The 21,420-nt window shown below is 51.3% G+C and overlaps 1 protein-coding gene across 1 annotated transcript in view; it reads right to left on the bottom strand.

The window, feature by feature from the left end:
* Window positions 1-2,746: 2,746 nt before the first annotated feature.
* The window catches only part of LOC142770030 (uncharacterized), a 36,488-nt gene continuing 17,814 nt past the window's right edge, over window positions 2,747-21,420 (bottom strand). Inside the window, exons 3-4 of the mRNA XM_075872667.1 lie at window positions 5,478-5,717; window positions 2,747-3,005 (exon numbers count right to left, since the gene is read on the bottom strand). Of these exons, the coding sequence (XP_075728782.1) occupies window positions 2,885-3,005; window positions 5,478-5,717 (361 nt within the window). The 3' untranslated portion in view covers window positions 2,747-2,884. The remainder of the gene's footprint in view (window positions 3,006-5,477; window positions 5,718-21,420) is intronic.

The raw sequence follows: 21,420 nt of genomic DNA, 5'->3' as shown, positions 1-21,420 counted from the left end.
TCAGGACTCCTTAATGTCACCCGCGTTTATCAGGAATGAGTGGTAACTACTCTTGCTAAGCTATGTTGCGTGGCTTCAAAAGCTCTTCTGAACATGTGCGTGCCTTCTATCGTGCATTCTATATTTCTCACCTTCTTCCCTTTTTTTTCATTTCTCTCTTCCTACTCCTCGTCTCCTCCTCCTCACACTCACATATTTTCTTCTCACCCCACTTCCCTTTACCACCCCCTAGCTTTACGCTATACAAGACTATACGATATATACTCTGCTAACGCGCCTGGCTATAGTCAAGTGATTACGGCATTCGCCTTCGGATCTTGGGCACACGGATTGGGATTTCGCCTCACCGGGAATTTCTTTTTTTTTCTCGTTCTGTCTGCACTCTTTCTTCTACCCATCAGAGTTATTGCCCCCCATGCTGTACAAATCGGCGTACGAGTTTTGGGAGCTAAGCCTATGATAGAGGTGATGAAAAAAAACGAAAACAGTGCATGCGTTTTATGATTACAATTTTCTATCCATGAAACTCGGCAAACCTCTACCTTAAAGCGCTGCTGTAACAAAAGGCGCGTGCGTATATTTAATTTTTTTTTTCTTTTTCACTCTCCTATCTCCTGAAGGCTCTCCTCGGTTTAGCATTCGCCAGACGTTCCCACCACGTCAGCGCGGAGGTGTATGGTGGCCGGCACATCCAATTTCACTGGTTCTAGCGGTTTTGTTCCGGTAATTCGTTAACTAAAGGAGCTGTGAATTCCGTAGAGTTTGAAACAGTCATTCTAGGCCGGTAACATGTGTGGTGGTCTCGAACTCTACTCCAAAGTTATATGCGAGGTTACATAATGTTCATACAGGCACCAATTTTGTAGGTAGGCATTTATAGGCCATTTAGGCACTTTGGCACCAACGCTACAAATGAGCACTTATGGGCGCTATAAAAAATTTGGTGGATCCCTAGCAGCTTGGGAGTCGATGTTATGCGAATCATATGAACGGAAGGTGACTTTTTTGTAATTTATTTATTGAATGAAACGTTACAAAGTGGCGCTGAAATTGTGTATATATGCACGCACGCACGTTAAACAGCCACATATATTTTATATAACCGGTTTAGAGTAGCGTCATGATAACAGCAACATCGATATTAGCAACACCAGAAGCGGTAAGTTTATAAGAAGCGCTGATGCTCGTGAGGATGGTAGTCCTGGACACTGCTACATAAATGAACTTCAGTGGATGGCGGTTAAGTACAATTCACGTTAACAAGACGTCATGGCTCTATCGTATCAGTACATATGTATTGTTTGTAAAATTCGATAACTAGCACTGCAACCACAATTGACGTTTCAGAAACATTAGCGTCTATTTGAAAAGTAGTTCCGAGACTTTGCGTGCATGTGTGGTAGAATACTTCATTGCCACGCAGAATGCTGTGGTTTTATTTCTTCTGGGACCCTGACATTTATTCATTGCGTTGGCCGCGTCAACGCTGCCGATGTCGGCTTTTTCGTGGCGTTCATGCGTTAAAATTACACACGTCTGTTCTCGTCGTTCCCGGTTAGATACAAGCTGTCAATCACCTGTGGCACATACCTACCCGCGCGTACGTGCCACACGTCTGGCGGAAAGGGTTTGACGACGTACGCAACACGATTGCAACATTAGACAAGATTTAGTTTCGCGTCCGCAGCAGCCATACGGACACAGCCTGCCGGCTATTCGCACTTGGAGGCTGCGTCCGCGCGACTACTGAGGACGCGCAACTAAATCTGTCTATGACCAGTGAGTATTACTCGTCCAACCACCCTCAGGTCTTGAGGGTGGTTTCCTTAGGATAGTCCAACCACCTTGAGGAAATGGAAACTTCCTCAGGGTTTGACAACCCTGAGGGAGGATCCTCCCTCCCTCGAGGAAGGGAAGATCTCGAGACAGACAGACAGACAGACAGACAGACAGACAGACAGACAGACAGACAGACAGACAGACAGACAGACAGACAGACAGACAGACAGACAGACAGATAGATAGATAGATAGATAGATAGATAGATAGATAGATAGATAGATAGATAGATAGATAGATAGATAGATAGATAGATAGATAGATAGATAGATAGATAGATAGATAGATAGATAGATAGATAGATAGATAGATAGATAGATAGATAGATAGATAGACAGACAGACAGACAGACAGACAGACAGACAGACAGACAGACAGACAGACAGACAGACAGACAGACAGATAGATAGATAGATAGATAGATAGATAGATAGATAGATAGATAGATAGATAGATAGATAGATAGATAGATAGATAGATAGATAGATAGATAGATAGATAGATAGACAGACAGACAGACAGACAGATAGATAGATAGATAGATAGATAGATAGATAGATAGATAGATAGATAGATAGATAGATAGATAGATAGATAGATAGATAGATAGATAGATAGATAGATAGATAGATAGATAGATAGATAGATGGATAGATGGATAGATGGATAGATGGATAGATAGATAGATAGATAGATAGATAGATAGATAGATAGATAGATAGATAGATAGATAGATAGATAGATAGATAGATAGATAGATAGATAGATAGATAGATAGATAGATAGATAGATAGATAGATAGATAGATAGATAGATAGATAGATAGATAGATAGATATGCTTATGAATTAGTCAACGGGTGCATCGTGGCGGCGTCGAGTATGTGATTAAAGGCGATCGTTGCTAGGTTTGTTCAACCAAAACCGTCAGTTTACTCTTCCTGTTAATCATGACCCACGCATCTAAAGGTAGATGGCCGCGATGAGCAAATGGATGCTGTATGCGTGGCGTGGGCACAGACAATCGAATTGGTGCGACGGCGATTTTCACTCGTGGTCGCCGCTGTTGTCGATGCAGGTGCTGTTGCACGCGTCTATCGTGTCGAACCGGTTGGCACCAATCAGGCACTGGTAGCCAGCCAGCGTACTCGTGGTCGCCTCGAGGCACCTGCGATACAGTGATAGAGCGTGGAAGCGACGCCTGTACAGTAGCTGTCTCTACGGGAATGCGACACGTGGTATTGCGCTTCTATATGCACGTCGCTTCTGTGTATAAGCAGTGACAAAACGCTATACGAAAGCGAATCGCACTAATGCGCCTCGAGGGGATGAATCAAGACGGGGAATCAGGGCCCATGTAAACATTCTAAAAGACTGGGCACGCAATCACGAGAGAGAAGCCAAAGGCACCACAGAGGCGTACTAACCCTGTGGTGTTCCGACTTCTCTGTCGTGTCAGTGCTTGCATGTCGAGTCGTCTGGAAAAAGTATATTACAGCGAAAGCTGTTATGAAATCAGAACACGGGTCACGTTCGGCTCCGTAGTTGTCCGCCACCACCGCCTCCAGTGTCCGTAACAGGTATCCCAAGAAATTAGAAAGAAAAAACTCAGTAAATAAAGAACACCAAGGACACAGTGGGATGTGAAACCGGGTCCGCAACGCGCCAGCCGAGTATTGTATAACACTGAGCCATGCTGGTGCTTGTAACTCGTTTCTAAACTGGTCTTAGGCAGGTATGATGTCGGGAGTGATATAGCGTTTTAGAACGTCAAAGGAACAACCCAGCATCACGCAATGCAAATTGCGTAACTAGTGCGGGGTCCGGTGCCCCAACCCATTACAAAAACTTGTTCTTGATCGCTTATTAACTGTTCACAATTCTTCGTCGTCGTCGGCCATTGCATAAAAAAAATTGCGCGAAATTTCTAGCGAGTGTGTGGCGGATAACACGCTTCTCCAAAGAATGATGAAGTGTAGCTATAGCGAATGCTGGCCTACTAGACAAAAATTATGATTATTTATGGCGTAGTGGGTACCCAGGTTGTGTGCTTGTAGCAGTTACCCAAGAGTGTTTAGAAAAAGCTCTGAAAGGGCACTCTTCCAGCTTTCGCTGTGACTGTGCTGCGCGTTCCACGCGGGCCTGACTTTTAAACCAACAAGCCCAGCTCTCTTTTTTTTCTACATTTGTAGACGCTGACACATCACACCGAGGGCGGAAGAGAGAGTGACACTGCTTCCGGGGTGTGCCCGGCTTTATTCGCCACCATAAGCGTCTGAATTTCCGCTTGTATTCGACAAATAATAATAAGTGTTGGTGTTCTACGCTCCAATACAACGATATGACCATGAGGAGCCCTTATATGGCCGAAGTTCCCACAACATTTAGGGTTCCAAAAATTTCGGCTATGCGGAGTTCGTTAACGGACACCGAAATAAGAGCACACGGACCTCAACTTTAGCCTTTCACCCACAATCTCTGCGGCAGGGAATCGATGAGCACCGTAACCTTTAGAACCCCCTAGCGAGTGTATCAGACAAAGGAGACGCTCCACACGTCAATGCTCTTGCAGAGCATCGCTGCTGTGAATGGAGGAACTTTTGAGGGTTAGTTTCTTTGTTTCACACAACCTTAACGAGAAACCAGCAGATAATGAAGCTAAAGAAGGTGTAGGGAGCGTTGATTATACTGTTCGAAGTGTACGGTATTGTTGTAATCACGATAATGTCACGCAAAAAAAGCTAATTGAACTATATAGAGACAACTTGCCGCCAGCGGGAACGAACCAGCAACCTTCGGATTACGTGCCCGATTTTATTATCTTACTAATTTGACAAGTTGTTTTTTCTTTCACATCACTTGCTTCGCATCTGTATAACAAATACATCGATACTCTTCAAACAGAATACTAGCTAGAGTACCCTATGCCTTTCTTGGTTTCATTACCTGCTGGATTTGATTAAGGTTGTGTCGCACAAAAAAACTAGCCCTCAAATTTTCTTATTTTTTACCGAGATACTCATTTCCGCAAATCTGATGCCTTCAGGTATAATATGCCAGGGCTTATTTGTCAGCTGTTCGCTACGTAATGGCATCTGGTAAAGGGAAGAGTGCGCCACACTCGCTGTGGTAGCTACAAGTGGCGCTGCCTAACACTCACGGGTTTTCGTGCATGTAAATACAGGATACAAGTGGATGAGGGGACGACTGCTGCCGTAGCACAGTTGATGAGAGCATCGGTTGCGTAATCCGAAGGTTGCCGGTTCAGACCCTGCCGGTGGCAAGCTATCTTATTCCTCCACTTTATTATCCTCCCGTCTGTGTTGTAATTACTCGTGTACACTTCATACGTCCTCTATACCTTCCTTGGCTTTGTTATCTGCCGATATTCATTAAGAATCACTATCAGTTACCTAAATGCACTACACGACTGTCGAATTCCCTGACGATTTTATACTTGGGGGAGTTTGTAAGGTTCCATGATGGCACCTATACGCAACAATACGAGAATTACAGTGGAGAACCTCTCTTTTTCTATGGTTCCTTCTGTCTTTGCGTTTCTATAGAAACGCCATAATGGAGGTTATACCGAAAGAACAGTTCATCAGATTGCGTGCGCATTCGCGCCCACACGACTCACCGGAAGTGCCCGTCGTAGCCGACCACTGCAAAAAACGGGTACTTGAGCTGCCCGAGGGTGCAGACGAGAGGTTCGGGTCTGTGGCAGCAATGTAGCTTGTCCCGCGGTCTCAGGCAGTTCTCGCTGCACTGCCGTGCGCTCGAGAACACCGAGCTTTTCTGCGCCGGGCACAGACCCTGCGGGAAGCGCCACTCCTCACACTGGGTGCCGTTCGAGAACCACCAGCTCCTCGTCAGCTCCCTGCACGTAATCATTTCACGGCGATGCTCGTGCTTCAGGAGTTTCGTGATTTGATACGATATACAAAGCTCACGGAGTCTGTTATCCATTCACCTAAGGTGACTGAAAGATGAAAGCCGTGTGCTTTTTTACACAATCGATGTATCGTTCCGCTCTCCCCCACTTCCTAAATCTATCTGCACCTAACGTGGTTCTGTGCTGCCTCCAAGATCGAAGACATTGCAAACTTTCTGCACCTTACCTGGTTTTGCATTGCCTCTGTTATCAGCCCACCTTTGCCCAAACGAAGATACATGTGGTCCGTGTGATGTCATGATGACGTGACGAGACGTCATAATGTTGAGCTATCTGTGTGTCACGGACGGCTATTTTTGGCGACACCGCGTCACGGCAATTAACGGGCGCCGTACTCCCCGACTGACCGTGAGAAACGGCGGCACATGAAAGGGAACCGATAAGTGCAAAATGGGGTGCTCTCCTTAGAACGTCGCCGCCGACAGTTAATCCTTTTGTAACTGTGGCGACGTCTGCAAGGTCGTAGAAGGCCGCGGTATACTCCGTACAAGGATTAGACTACAAGACGCCCGGCTGAGAGCTAAGTGGTTGACCGTTCCCACGGAGAAAAGCGTGGGAAACGCTCTGGTGGCCAAGCCGTATGACAACAACCCGAGAGGTTGTCACTCTCGCTAGTTGCGGGCCCTCTACCTATTAAAAAGGGGCGGGGTCAAAATATTTTTGGGGCGGAGTTTCCCCTCAATTAAACGCGCATGATTGGACCCAGGTAGAGGTCTCTTGTCCCCAAGGAAGAGAGCAAGGAGACACGAGGGGGATTTAAGCGCAGGATTTTGCCCTGCTAGGCAGACTAGTCGCTGACCAAGATGGTGTAGAAACAGATCAAGAAGCATCTCTTCTAGAAGTTTTTAGTGTGGTTCTGTATCGGCTGGCCACCTAAACTTAGCCGTTCGTCTAGCTGTGACGCGATATTAACGTCTGCAACGTAGACATCGGGACTTCGCTTCGAGTTAGCTCAACCTGCTCGAAGTCACCTGCAAGCACTAGCCTCCCGGAGCCACCAGCGTTGCAACACCGCCGACATCGCAGTCGTGCCAGAACTCTCTTCGACTTCTCGCATCCGATCGTCGGGGACGCAACGCTGCCGGTCATCACACGTATGCCTTCACCTGTTTATATCTTCGAACTTTCTACTCCGTCGTTCTATTGTTATTAGTTTGTGTAGTTTGTAATAGTTCTCTCTCGTAAGCTGATTTATTGTTTCTGTTATATATTTCTTTAGTTGTATCAAGTGTCGATGTATTTTGTTAGTTGTATTGAAGTGTTGTATTAGATCCTGTGTGCTGCATTATCCCTAGAGTAAAGTTTGTTTTGTTTTCCCACGTCTCCGATCTCTTCACTGTCTCTGCTTGCGTACGGAACGAACCAACCTGCTGTCATTCCCGTCGCCGACTTCGCGCTGGCGACGCTAGAGTGGCAGCTTGTAACAAAACTGGCGTCCGCGAGACAGGATGTTCCGTACAAGAGTAAGACAGTGAGGGGTGAACGAGAACCGTGCGGACAGCGTGGTGATAGAGCCGCACAGTTGAAGCAGTTGCATCCTGCAATGATTGCGCTGTTTTTATAGTGGCATTTTAGTGACAGTTGCAGTATGGAGTGTATAGATTTGGATAAGTGTATCGCGCACGGTAAACAGTTAGGCCTCGAGGGCGCCGAACTGAGACAATGGATTAAGGAGCAGCAGGAACAGGCGTTAGCCAGAGAAGAGCGGGCACGGGCCCGGGAGGAAAAGGAAAAAGAAAGGGAAAGAGAACGCGAAGAAAAGGAGAGAGAGAGCGCCAAGAAAGGGAGAAAGAACGAGAAGCGGCAAGGGAAGCGGCTAGGGAAGCCGGAGAACGGGAAGTGCAGTTACTGCAATTAAAGATTCGCCTCAATGAGAGTAGCAGTGTGAGCAGATCCAGCAGTGAGCACGGCGATGCCGGGGAGGAGCCGAGTTTGAGAATACACGCAGGTAGACTGCTCGTCACCTTTGACGAAGGAAGGGACGACTTAGATGCGTTTATACGCCGGTTTGAGAGCATCGCCAGAGGGCAAAAGTGGCCTGAAAGCCAATGGGTGACGGCGCTTTCGACATGTCTTACAGGAGAGGCGCTAAGTGTTTATGGCAGGCTACCGCCTGCAGATGCAGCGGACTACACCAAGGTTAAAACCGCCCTCCTGAAGCGCTTTCGCTTCACGGCAGATGGGTTCCGAGACAAGTTTAATAAGGAGAGGCCAGTAGGGGGTGAAACAGCAACACAATATGCGGCCCGCTTAAGACATTACTTCGATAGATGGGTTGAGCTGTCCAAAACTGAGACAGAATTCGAGTCCCTCCGAGCATTGTTGATTAGAGAGAGGTTTTTGCATGGATGTGGTTCGAACCTGGCATTATATTTGAAAGAAAGGAGGGCGGAATCCCTGGAAGACATGCTTGAGCTGGCAGACCAGTTTTTGGAAGCTCAGGGTGGAGCAAGCCTAGCGAAAACAAAGAAAGATGGTCCCATAACGGACGAAAAGGGGAAATACGAAAAAGGAGGCAACAGCCACTCACCACTACCAAGGTGCTATATTTGCAATCGTGGGAATCACCCACCGCACTTGTGTCGCAACAGACCTGCCGCTAATGTAGCCATCGTCTGCTTCAAGTGTGGGAAAAAAGGACATAGGGCAAACGACTGCCGGTCAGGAGCAAATAACTCTCTCCAGGCATCCTGCCTCTACGCACCAAGGGAAACGCGTGAGGATCCCATATGCGACGGGTATGTCGAACTTAGGAATGGCGAAAAAGTCCCCGTCGTCAACGCCGTAAGGGCGACACCGCCGAAAAATCTGGCCGAGAACCTACCAGTGGCCACAGGGACCCTCCAAGGCACAGACATATCAGTGTTGCGGGATACGGGGTGCAACACAGTAATCGTGCGGAGGAAGTTGGTGAAGGAAGACGAGCTGACAGGTACAAGCAGACTCGTCTACTTGGTTGACGGAACAGCGAGGATGCTGCCCGAAGCACGGATTGAGGTTAACACCCCCTACTTTACTGGCAATCTGACAGCACTATGTCTGCATGATCCACTGTATGACCTCATTCTGGGCAATATCGAGGGCGTAAGACCTCCCAATGATCCCAGAAAGCAGACTGAAAAACCAGTCGCGACAAAGGAGTTAAGAGAAGAGCCTGTGGCAGCAGCTATAACCCGTTCCAAGCGCACGCACAGCCGGGAAAATTTGCCAAGCTTCGTACGCCTGGGACCACGGCGGGATTGCCGGGAGATAACTATGGCTGCGAGCAGAGGGGAGATGCGACACTCAAACAGTGTTTTGAGAAGATCGGCAGAAAACAAACATGTCGAAATGAGAAGGGAATCATCGAGTACAAACAAGAACAGGGACTGCTGTACCGACAGTACACAGAGGCCAACGGACGGCTTGTACGCCAATTAGTCGTTCCGCGCTGCCACCGAGAGGCTGTGCTTAAAACGGCACACGATGGTATAATGGCAGGACACTTGGGCACGCAGAAAACGAAGGACCGGATCTCGGAGGAGTTCTTTTGGCCAGGCATCACAGCTGACGTGAAAAGGTTCGTCGCCTCATGTGACATTTGTCAGCGCACCGTACCAAAGGGCCGTGTACCACATGTTCCACTGGGGAGGGCACCCATAATCGACACCCCGTTCAAGCGAGTGGCGATCGATATAGTGGGACCGATTCACCCGCCCTCAAAGCATGGGAACCGATACATTTTGACTTTGATGGATTATGCCACCCGGTATCCAGACGCAGTGGCGCTCCCGAGTATCGAAACTGAGCGAGTGGCCGAAGCCCTGGTCGAGATGTTCTCCCGATTTGGCGTCCCCCGCGAGGTACTGAGCGACCGTGGCACGAACTTCACATCGGACCTGATGAAGGAAGTAGCGCGGCTCCTTTCCGTGCGCCAGCTCCACACCACCCCATATCACCCCATGGCGAGTGGCTTGGTGGAAAAATTCAACGGCACCTTAAAATTAATGTTGAAGCGCATGTGCGCCGAAAAACCGAGAGATTGGGACCGCTACCTGGCACCTCTCTTCTTTGCCTATAGGGAGGTTCCGCAGGCCAGTATGGGGTTTTCACCCTTCGAGCTTCTCTACGGCCGCCATGTGAGGGGACCCTTGGCGATACTGAAGGAGTTGTGGACGAACGCCAACTTGACTGAAGAAGCTAAGACGACGTACCAGCATGTCTTTGACCTTCGGAATCGTTTGGAGGAAACGTGCCGCCTGGCACACGAGGAGTTGGAAAAAGCCGGAGCACGGTACACGAAGCTGTACAATCGAAAGGCGAAGGAGCGGAGTTTCAACCCCGGAGACAAGGTACTGATTTTACTTCCAACCGACACGAACAAGCTGCTGCTGCAATGGAAGGGCCCTTTTGAAGTCCGGCAAAAGAAAGGTGAAGCTGACTACGTCATAGACACGGCTGGCGGCAGAAAAATCTTCCACGCCAACCTACTAAAAAGATACGAGGAGAGGGACAGCCCCTCCACCAAGGTGTGCAACGTGACATTTGGTGTTGTGGAATCAAGCGAGGACGAGCATATTCCAACCCCTGACTGGCTGAAAGTAGAAGGGGAAGAAGACGTGAAGCTCTCCGACAAACTGGACGCTCAGCAGATCGGACAGCTGCAAGGAATTGTCAGGGAACACGCTCGTATTTTCTCGGATGTCCCGGGCAAAACTGACTGGGTCCACTGCAACCTCGAACTCACCACGAGTAACCCCGTCCACGTGAAACAATACCCTCTTCCCTTTGCAACGCGAGAAGGTGTAGAGAAAGAGGTGCGGGAGATGGAGAAGCTCGGCATCATTGAGAAATCAGAGTCACCTTATAATTCGCCAGTCATTTTGGTAAAGAAACCCGACGGGACAAATCGACTGTGTATCGATTTTCGACGCCTGAACAACGTTCTGGTGGCCGACTCCGAACCTATGACAAGAACTGACGCGGTGTTTGCTACAGTGGGAAAGAAGAAGTATTTCTCGAAGCTCGACTTCGTGAAGGGCTATTGGCAGATCCCGCTGACCGAAGAGTCCAAAGCGAAGACGGCCTTCTCGACGACATCGGGACTATATCAGTTCCGCTTCATGCCATTCGGCATCAAGACAGCGCCTGCTGTATTTGCTAAGTTGATGCGGAAGGTTGCAGAAGGTATACCCGGTGTGGACCACTACTACGATGATGTACTGGTAGCCACCGAGACATGGGAAGAGCACCTGAGGTCTCTGGGACTGCTTTTTGAGCGCATACAGAGGGCTGGGCTTACAGTGCGCCCCAGTAAATGCGAACTTGGGGTAGAAGAAATCGACTTCTTGGGACACCGAGTTGGCAGGGGCAGATTGCAACCACTGGGGAAAACACTCGACAAGATCGAAGCTGCACCACGTCCTTCAACCAAGCGACAAGTGCGTGCCTTCCTCGGTTTGACCGGGTACTATCAGGAATTTATCCCGAATTACGCAGAAGTCAGCGCTCCCCTTACAGATTTAACTCGGAAGGGCGAAGCTAACTCGGTGAAATGGACAGCAGCCCACGAGGAGGCTTTTCGAAGTCTCAAACAACATGTCTCGACGGAGCCGATACTACGGCTACCAGATTTGCACCAACCATTCGTACCTCGAACGGACGCATCGGACACAAGTCTCGGAGCCGTGCTCATGCAGGCCCACGAAGGCAAGCTCCACCCCACAGCTTATGCCAGCCGAAAGCTACTTCCACGGGAGGCTTCCTATAGTACCATCGAACGCGAATGTCTCGCGTTGGTATGGGGAATTCAGAAATTCTCCATGTACTTATATGGAGTACATTTTTGTGTCCAGACAGACCACCAGCCTCTGAGTTATATCCAACGGGCGAAACAGCTGAACGCTCGAGTACTTCGATGGAGTTTACTACTCCAAGAGTACCAGTTCACCATTACGCATATTAAGGGTAGCGAAAACGTGGGAGCCGATTACTTGAGCCGGATATAGTTCTTGAGGTTGTGGTGTACACGTATCCCGAAGGAGTACGGCCACCAGCGTGGGTCCGGTCTTAGCGAGCCGCAGGGCACGCGTTAACCGTCGCCGTGGCGGGAAACACGATACTGCTCAAGTCGCAACACTTTATTGTGGCACCACCAAACGCAGTACAGCCCGTTGCAAAAAGGCGCGGCGGGAAAGCAAGTAGGCTTATCCACGCCACGGGCACAAAGTACTACACAGGGGTGCCACGAGCACGTCTCCGCGGTAAAGGTGATCCACGGAGACACCGGGACAAAGGGGCCCGGTTGCTCGAGCGAGGGCAAAGGCGCTCGCGTTGGCTTCGAAGGGAGACGGGTCGGCGTAGCTAGGCCACACACTAGGGCACCGTACTGCCCTTCGGCCGTGAGTACGCAGCGGGGCAACAAAAGGTGAGCGTTCGCATCGGGCGCGAGGCGCCGTCAGCGAAGTCCGACGACCCCCGAGCGACGGGACTCGACGGACGGAAAAGATTACGTGGCTCACCTTAGAAGTCCCGGACTGTACTCACCGCTCACGACGCAGCGCGCGAAAACCTCACGGGGGTCCCCGCGCGCGGCGCCACAGTCACCATCCGCTACCGGGTGAGGGAGTTAAACGTCACTCCGCCCTTCCCAGCGCGGCTGACAGCAAAGGAGGGCAGACATGTCGGGACATGAGAATGGCAGAAAAGGCGGGAAAGCCCGCGCAAAGGCAGCGGGCCAGCCTCAATTCCCACATCCCCCCCTCCTAAACTTGTCCTTTACCGGTCTGCAAAAGGCAGCCGGACGTCACCCATGCAGTTAAAATGACACTGCTATGAGCGGTAGCTAACCTCAGTCCAGCCCTGCTACTGCTGCTTAAAAAAAAAATATGATTACAAAGGAGAAACAAAACATAAATAACAAAATAAACACACGACACTCTAAAGATAACTGCGGAAGGGAGCACAGAAACGTGGCACTAGTGTTCGTGGTGCTGAAGGGGGATAGCGTCCACTGCGCGGAGGGGCGGAAAAGTGCGTGACAGTGTCCGCTGGGTGCGATGCCCGAGTGCGAGGTCAGAGGTACGGGAGGGGGCTCACTGATGGCTTGTTGCTGCTCTTGATAAGCCGCGAGTCCGACGAAAGCCGCTTCGGTTGTTCGGAGGCCCCGCATTTCTGGCTCGATGAGGGAGCTGGACGTTGCGGGAAGCCGGGCCTCTCCGATGGTCAGGGAGGCTGAACCAAAATTGGCTGCGAGGCGCCCTGGCGTTGGCCGGCAGCATATAGTTGCTTTCAGCTGGCCTCGCGCAGGAGCCATGGTGGGAACGGCAGCAGGGCTTCTTCGACGGCGGCCGAGAGCAGAGCACAGCCAGACGGTCTGACGTCAGTGGGTCAATGACCCCCCAGCACCTCCAGCGTCCGCATCGATGGGGGGAAGCCATGACGCACTCTTCGCGGGCTCGCACCGAAGCTTCACGCACTTACACACGCACGGAAGCACGCACGCACACACACCGCCGACAGCTGCGCGAGCGTAGGCGCAAAGCGTCCTATGTCTCTCTCTCTCTCCCGGCAAGCACCGACACACAAGGTCACACACAACTCCCTTCGCGGTAGACGAAACGAACACGGGAAAAAAAGTAAAAAAACAGAGCAAAACGACACTCAAGATCTGGAAAAATAACACAAAATCACAGATAACACTTAATATTAGACAAAAGAAACATAAAATACACATGAACATTTGAAAAAAAAAAACACTGGCAGCAGGCACGGCGGGGTCAACTTCTTTACGAGAAAAGCCCGTAAAGAAGCTAACCTATACTGAGGCTAGACAGTAAACTGAGGGCCTTCGGTTGCGGAGAAGTCCGCCGTCCGGCGCGAAATCACAAAGGTGACCACTTCCTCAGATTATACCGGCGCGGGGTCCGAATGCGGTCCGCCGCTCCGGGTGTGCCCGTTGCTTGCGCGAAGTGCCGCAGAGCACTGGCGCGAGCTCGTCAGGCCGTGACAAAGGGCTTCAGGTCTGCGATGTGGGCACGGCTGAGTTTTCCCAAAGGGGATCTTTCAGCTAGTACGCGCCACGGACGCTCACTGACAATCGGTTCATAAGACCGGGCGGCTTTCCAACCCTTGGCTTAACCGTTTGTCAGACGTGGCAGGCACGGAATAGCGATAAAAACCACGCTTCGTGCCGGGCCAGGTCACAACATCGCTCAGTTTGCAAAAACTTTTGAGCCACTCAGGTGACCGGCCATGGATTCGTCGTGAGAGGATCGCAACAGTGCGGCTCTCAGACTTTTGGGCATAACCACCTTAAACGGGTCGCTGGACTCGTCGTCAGTGGCTATATAGTTCAGCAGGAGCCCGTCATGGTCCAGCAAAAATGAATCCGCCGGGGACACAGCGACACACGCTGTATCAGCACCCTAATCGCGCCCGCCGCAGAACAAGCAGCGTAACGGCGCGCCTCTCAAGACGGTTTAACGGCGCCCGCCGCAAAGCAAGCAGCGTATACGGCGCTCCGTCCCTCCGAGACTCGAAACGGATCACTTTGCTGAGCCTTCAGTAGCTCTTCGCTGCCGAAAGCGATTCCCATTCTCCCAAAACGGGGGAGTCTGGTATCGCGCCCACTCAGGACCGCAGCAACCGCCGCGTGCACGGCGTCGCGGGTTCGCTCTCGGCACGGTGGCCTTCGGAAAGTTCCCCCGCTCGGCCGCTACGCAGTGCGCCGCTTACCTGGATAGCAGCCAAGGTCGTCCTCATGGGGACTCCCCCTTTCCGCCGCTGTTTCGCCCCCGACGCTTGCATGTGCTAAGGCACCGCGAGCGGCCGTCGCACCGAAATCCAGGTTCTCGGCAGACAACAGGGGGCACGAGATAGCGCGTCAGCTACCACGTAGGAGTGTATTCACCACAAAAAGGGGGTGACGACACGAGCGAGCGCCGAAGGGCGCCCGTCGATAGAGGCGGTTGCCTCTTTGTGCAAAGCGACGCGCCATCTCCAAAGGGAGCGGCTAGGCGCCTCGTGTCGTCACCGCAATAGGGGGTGCCGACACGGACGGGTGCAGAAGGGTTCCCGTCAACAGAGGCAATGGCCTCCGTGTGCAACGCGGCATCCGCTAAAAGGGACAGCAGACAAAAGTCCCGCGAAGCAGCCATGTTGCGACGAGCCCGAATCACGCAGGCGAACTGACTCGCTAAGAGCAATCAAAAGCTAGAGCTTTTGATACCGCGTTGGGCGCCAGTGTGGTGTACACGTATCCCGAAGGAGTACGGCCACCAGCGTGGGTTCGGTCTTAGCGAGCCGCAGGGCACGCGTTAACCGTCGCCGTGGCGGGAAACACGATACTGCTCAAGTCGCAACACTTTATTGTGGCAACACCAAACGCAGTACAGCCCGTTGCAAATAGGCGCGGCGGAAAAGCAAGTAGGCTTATCCACGCCACGGGCACAAAGTACTACACAGGGGTGCCACGAGCACGTCTCCGCGGTAAAGGTGATCCACGGAGACACCGGGACAAAGGGGCCCGGTTGCTCGAGCGAGGGCAAAGGCGCTCGCGTTGGCTTCGAAGGGAGACGGGTCGGCGTAGCTAGGCCACGCACTAGGACACCGTACTGCCCTTCGGCCGTGAGTACGCAGCGGGGCAACAAAAGGTGAGCGTTCGCATCGGGCGCGAGGCGACGAGCCCCGAGCGACGGGACTCGACGGACGGAAAAGATTACGTGGCTCACCGTTAGAAGTCCCGGACTGTACTCACCGCTCACGACGCAGCGCGCGAAAACCTCACGGGGGTCCCCGCGCGCGGCGCCACAGTCAACATCCGCTACCGGGTGAGGGAGTAAAACGTCACTCCGCCCTTCCCAGCGCGGCTGACAGCAAAGGAGGGCAGACATGTCGGGACATGAGAATGGCAGAGAAGGCGGGAAAGCCCGCGCAAAGGCAGCGGGCCAGCCTCAATTCCCACAAGGTCTATGAGCATGTTGTTTTTTTTTCCTTTCGTCGGTTGTTTTCTGTTTGTATGTGCGTATCGCATTGTATAAGAAGTGTATTTTGAGTTATTTTCTTGTTGCTTGGTGCATTGGTTGTTTTACTTGTTGTAATGCACATGGAAATATGGCCCTACAGTAGAGGAGCGCAACTGTTCCGTTTTATTTCGTAGTATACATTCGTGCAGTGTATTCTGTATTGATGGCTGCCTTGCACGGCTATTTCTTCTTCTTGTTTGTATGGCGCATTGATATTGTTGCGTGTAAATGAAGCTGGTACTCTAACAATTATTTGTTTTTCCTTTTGTTGTTACTTTGATGCACTCTGCCTATGTATGTTGTGTATGAGAGGGACAGTCCTCATGCCTCCCTTGTTGGTGGTGTCTTGTTCCTTGTTGTCGAAAAAATTCCCCTCCGTGTGAACAAATGTTATGAATAACATTCTGAAAGTGGGGGGCAATGTCACGGACGGCTATTTTTGGCGACACCGCGTCACGGCAATTAACGGGCGCCGTACTCCCCGACTGACCGTGAGAAACGGCGGCACATGAAAGGGAACCGATAAGTGCAAAATGGGGTGCTCTCCTTAGAACGTCGCCGCCGACAGTTAATCCTTTTGTAACTGTGGCGACGTCTGTAAGGTCGTAGAAGGCCGCGGTATACTCCGTACAAGGATTAGACTACAAGACGCCCGGCTGAGAGCTAAGTGGTTGACCGTTCCCACGGAGAAAAGCGTGGGAAACGCTCTGGTGGCCAAGCCGTATGACAACAACCCGACAGGTTGTCACTCTCGCTAGTTGCGGGCCCTCTACCTATTAAAAAGGGGTGGGGTCAAAATATTTTTGGGGCGGAGTTTCCCCTCAATTAAACGCGCATGATTGGACCCAGGTAGAGGTCTCTTGTCCCCAAGGAAGAGAGCAAGGAGACACGAGGGGGATTTAAGCGCAGGATTTTGCCCTGCTAGGCAGACTAGTCGCTGACCAAGATGGTGTAGAAACAGATCAAGAAGCATCTCTTCTAGAAGTTTTTAGTGTGGCTCTGTATCGGCTGGCCACCTAAACTTAGCCGTTCGTCTAGCTGTGACGCGATATTAACGTCTGCAACGTAGACATCGGGACTTCGCTTCGAGTTAGCTCAACCAGCTCGAAGTCACCTGCAAGCACTAGCCTCCCGGAGCCACCAGCGTTGCAACACCGCCGACATCGCAGTCGTGCCAGAACTCTCTTCGACTTCTCGCATCCGATCGTCGGGGACGCAACGCTGCCGGTCATCACACGTATGCCTTCACCTGTTTATATCTTCGAACTTTCTACTCCGTCGTTCTATTGTTATTAGTTTGTGTAGTTTGTAATAGTTCTCTCTCGTAAGCTGATTTATTGTTTCTGTTATATATTTCTTTAGTTGTATCAAGTGTCGATGTATTTTGTTAGTTGTATTGAAGTGTTGTATTAGATCCTGTGTGCTGCATTATCCCTAGAGTAAAGTTTGTTTTGTTTTCCCACGTCTCCGATCTCTTCACTGTCTCTGCTTGCGTACGGAACGAACCAACCTGCTGTCATTCCCGTCGCCGACTTCGCGCTGGCGACGCTAGAGTGGCAGCTTGTAACAAAACTGGCGTCCGCGAGACAGGACGTTCCGTACAAGAGTAAGACAGTGAGGGGTGAACGAGAACCGTGCCGACAGCGTGGTGATAGAGCCGCACAGTTGAAGCAGTTGCATCCTGCAATGATTGCGCTGTTTTTATAGTGGCATTTTAGTGACAGTTGCAGTATGGAGTGTATAGATTTGGATAAGTGTATCGCGCACGGTAAACAGTTAGGCCTCGAGGGCGCCGAACTGAGACAATGGATTAAGGAGCAGCAGGAACAGGCGTTAGCCAGAGAAGAGCGGGCACGGGCCCGGGAGGAAAAGGAAAAAGAAAGGGAAAGAGAACGCGAAGAAAAGGAGAGAGAGAGCGCCAAGAAAGGGAGAAAGAACGAGAAGCGGCAAGGGAAGCGGCTAGGGAAGCCGGAGAACGGGAAGTGCAGTTACTGCAATTAAAGATTCGCCTCAATGAGAGTAGCAGTGTGAGCAGATCCAGCAGTGAGCACGGCGATGCCGGGGAGGAGCCGAGTTTGAGAATACACGCAGGTAGACTGCTCGTCACCTTTGACGAAGGAAGGGACGACTTAGATGCGTTTATACGCCGGTTTGAGAGCATCGCCAGAGGGCAAAAGTGGCCTGAAAGCCAATGGGTGACGGCGCTTTCGACATGTCTTACAGGAGAGGCGCTAAGTGTTTATGGCAGGCTACCGCCTGCAGATGCAGCGGACTACACCAAGGTTAAAACCGCCCTCCTGAAGCGCTTTCGCTTCACGGCAGATGGGTTCCGAGACAAGTTTAATAAGGAGAGGCCAGTAGGGGGTGAAACAGCAACACAATATGCGGCCCGCTTAAGACATTACTTCGATAGATGGGTTGAGCTGTCCAAAACTGAGACAGAATTCGAGTCCCTCCGAGCATTGTTGATTAGAGAGAGGTTTTTGCATGGATGTGGTTCGAACCTGGCATTATATTTGAAAGAAAGGAGGGCGGAATCCCTGGAAGACATGCTTGAGCTGGCAGACCAGTTTTTGGAAGCTCAGGGTGGAGCAAGCCTAGCGAAAACAAAGAAAGATGGTCCCATAACGGACGAAAAGGGGAAATACGAAAAAGGAGGCAACAGCCACTCACCACTACCAAGGTGCTATATTTGCAATCGTGGGAATCACCCACCGCACTTGTGTCGCAACAGACCTGCCGCTAATGTAGCCATCGTCTGCTTCAAGTGTGGGAAAAAAGGACATAGGGCAAACGACTGCCGGTCAGGAGCAAATAACTCTCTCCAGGCATCCTGCCTCTACGCACCAAGGGAAACGCGTGAGGATCCCATATGCGACGGGTATGTCGAACTTAGGAATGGCGAAAAAGTCCCCGTCGTCAACGCCGTAAGGGCGACACCGCCGAAAAATCTGGCCGAGAACCTACCAGTGGCCACAGGGACCCTCCAAGGCACAGACATATCAGTGTTGCGGGATACGGGGTGCAACACAGTAATCGTGCGGAGGAAGTTGGTGAAGGAAGACGAGCTGACAGGTACAAGCAGACTCGTCTACTTGGTTGACGGAACAGCGAGGATGCTGCCCGAAGCACGGATTGAGGTTAACACCCCCTACTTTACTGGCAATCTGACAGCACTATGTCTGCATGATCCACTGTATGACCTCATTCTGGGCAATATCGAGGGCGTAAGACCTCCCAATGATCCCAGAAAGCAGACTGAAAAACCAGTCGCGACAAAGGAGTTAAGAGAAGAGCCTGTGGCAGCAGCTATAACCCGTTCCAAGCGCACGCACAGCCGGGAAAATTTGCCAAGCTTCGTACGCCTGGGACCACGGCGGGATTGCCGGGAGATAACTATGGCTGCGAGCAGAGGGGAGATGCGACACTCAAACAGTGTTTTGAGAAGATCGGCAGAAAACAAACATGTCGAAATGAGAAGGGAATCATCGAGTACAAACAAGAACAGGGACTGCTGTACCGACAGTACACAGAGGCCAACGGACGGCTTGTACGCCAATTAGTCGTTCCGCGCTGCCACCGAGAGGCTGTGCTTAAAACGGCACACGATGGTATAATGGCAGGACACTTGGGCACGCAGAAAACGAAGGACCGGATCTCGGAGGAGTTCTTTTGGCCAGGCATCACAGCTGACGTGAAAAGGTTCGTCGCCTCATGTGACATTTGTCAGCGCACCGTACCAAAGGGCCGTGTACCACATGTTCCACTGGGGAGGGCACCCATAATCGACACCCCGTTCAAGCGAGTGGCGATCGATATAGTGGGACCGATTCACCCGCCCTCAAAGCATGGGAACCGATACATTTTGACTTTGATGGATTATGCCACCCGGTATCCAGACGCAGTGGCGCTCCCGAGTATCGAAACTGAGCGAGTGGCCGAAGCCCTGGTCGAGATGTTCTCCCGATTTGGCGTCCCCCGCGAGGTACTGAGCGACCGTGGCACGAACTTCACATCGGACCTGATGAAGGAAGTAGCGCGGCTCCTTTCCGTGCGCCAGCTCCACACCACCCCATATCACCCCATGGCGAGTGGCTTGGTGGAAAAATTCAACGGCACCTTAAAATTAATGTTGAAGCGCATGTGCGCCGAAAAACCGAGAGATTGGGACCGCTACCTGGCACCTCTCTTCTTTGCCTATAGGGAGGTTCCGCAGGCCAGTATGGGGTTTTCACCCTTCGAGCTTCTCTACGGCCGCCATGTGAGGGGACCCTTGGCGATACTGAAGGAGTTGTGGACGAACGCCAACTTGACTGAAGAAGCTAAGACGACGTACCAGCATGTCTTTGACCTTCGGAATCGTTTGGAGGAAACGTGCCGCCTGGCACACGAGGAGTTGGAAAAAGCCGGAGCACGGTACACGAAGCTGTACAATCGAAAGGCGAAGGAGCGGAGTTTCAACCCCGGAGACAAGGTACTGATTTTACTTCCAACCGACACGAACAAGCTGCTGCTGCAATGGAAGGGCCCTTTTGAAGTCCGGCAAAAGAAAGGTGAAGCTGACTACGTCATAGACACGGCTGGCGGCAGAAAAATCTTCCACGCCAACCTACTAAAAAGATACGAGGAGAGGGACAGCCCCTCCACCAAGGTGTGCAACGTGACATTTGGTGTTGTGGAATCAAGCGAGGACGAGCATATTCCAACCCCTGACTGGCTGAAAGTAGAAGGGGAAGAAGACGTGAAGCTCTCCGACAAACTGGACGCTCAGCAGATCGGACAGCTGCAAGGAATTGTCAGGGAACACGCTCGTATTTTCTCGGATGTCCCGGGCAAAACTGACTGGGTCCACTGCAACCTCGAACTCACCACGAGTAACCCCGTCCACGTGAAACAATACCCTCTTCCCTTTGCAACGCGAGAAGGTGTAGAGAAAGAGGTGCGGGAGATGGAGAAGCTCGGCATCATTGAGAAATCAGAGTCACCTTATAATTCGCCAGTCATTTTGGTAAAGAAACCCGACGGGACAAATCGACTGTGTATCGATTTTCGACGCCTGAACAACGTTCTGGTGGCCGACTCCGAACCTATGACAAGAACTGACGCGGTGTTTGCTACAGTGGGAAAGAAGAAGTATTTCTCGAAGCTCGACTTCGTGAAGGGCTATTGGCAGATCCCGCTGACCGAAGAGTCCAAAGCGAAGACGGCCTTCTCGACGACATCGGGACTATATCAGTTCCGCTTCATGCCATTCGGCATCAAGACAGCGCCTGCTGTATTTGCTAAGTTGATGCGGAAGGTTGCAGAAGGTATACCCGGTGTGGACCACTACTACGATGATGTACTGGTAGCCACCGAGACATGGGAAGAGCACCTGAGGTCTCTGGGACTGCTTTTTGAGCGCATACAGAGGGCTGGGCTTACAGTGCGCCCCAGTAAATGCGAACTTGGGGTAGAAGAAATCGACTTCTTGGGACACCGAGTTGGCAGGGGCAGATTGCAACCACTGGGGAAAACACTCGACAAGATCGAAGCTGCACCACGTCCTTCAACCAAGCGACAAGTGCGTGCCTTCCTCGGTTTGACCGGGTACTATCAGGAATTTATCCCGAATTACGCAGAAG

Source organism: Rhipicephalus microplus, chromosome 1, assembly GCF_043290135.1.
Source record: "Rhipicephalus microplus isolate Deutch F79 chromosome 1, USDA_Rmic, whole genome shotgun sequence".
Taxonomy (NCBI): domain Eukaryota; kingdom Metazoa; phylum Arthropoda; class Arachnida; order Ixodida; family Ixodidae; genus Rhipicephalus; species Rhipicephalus microplus.
This window is presented reverse-complemented; position numbering and strand designations above follow the sequence as displayed.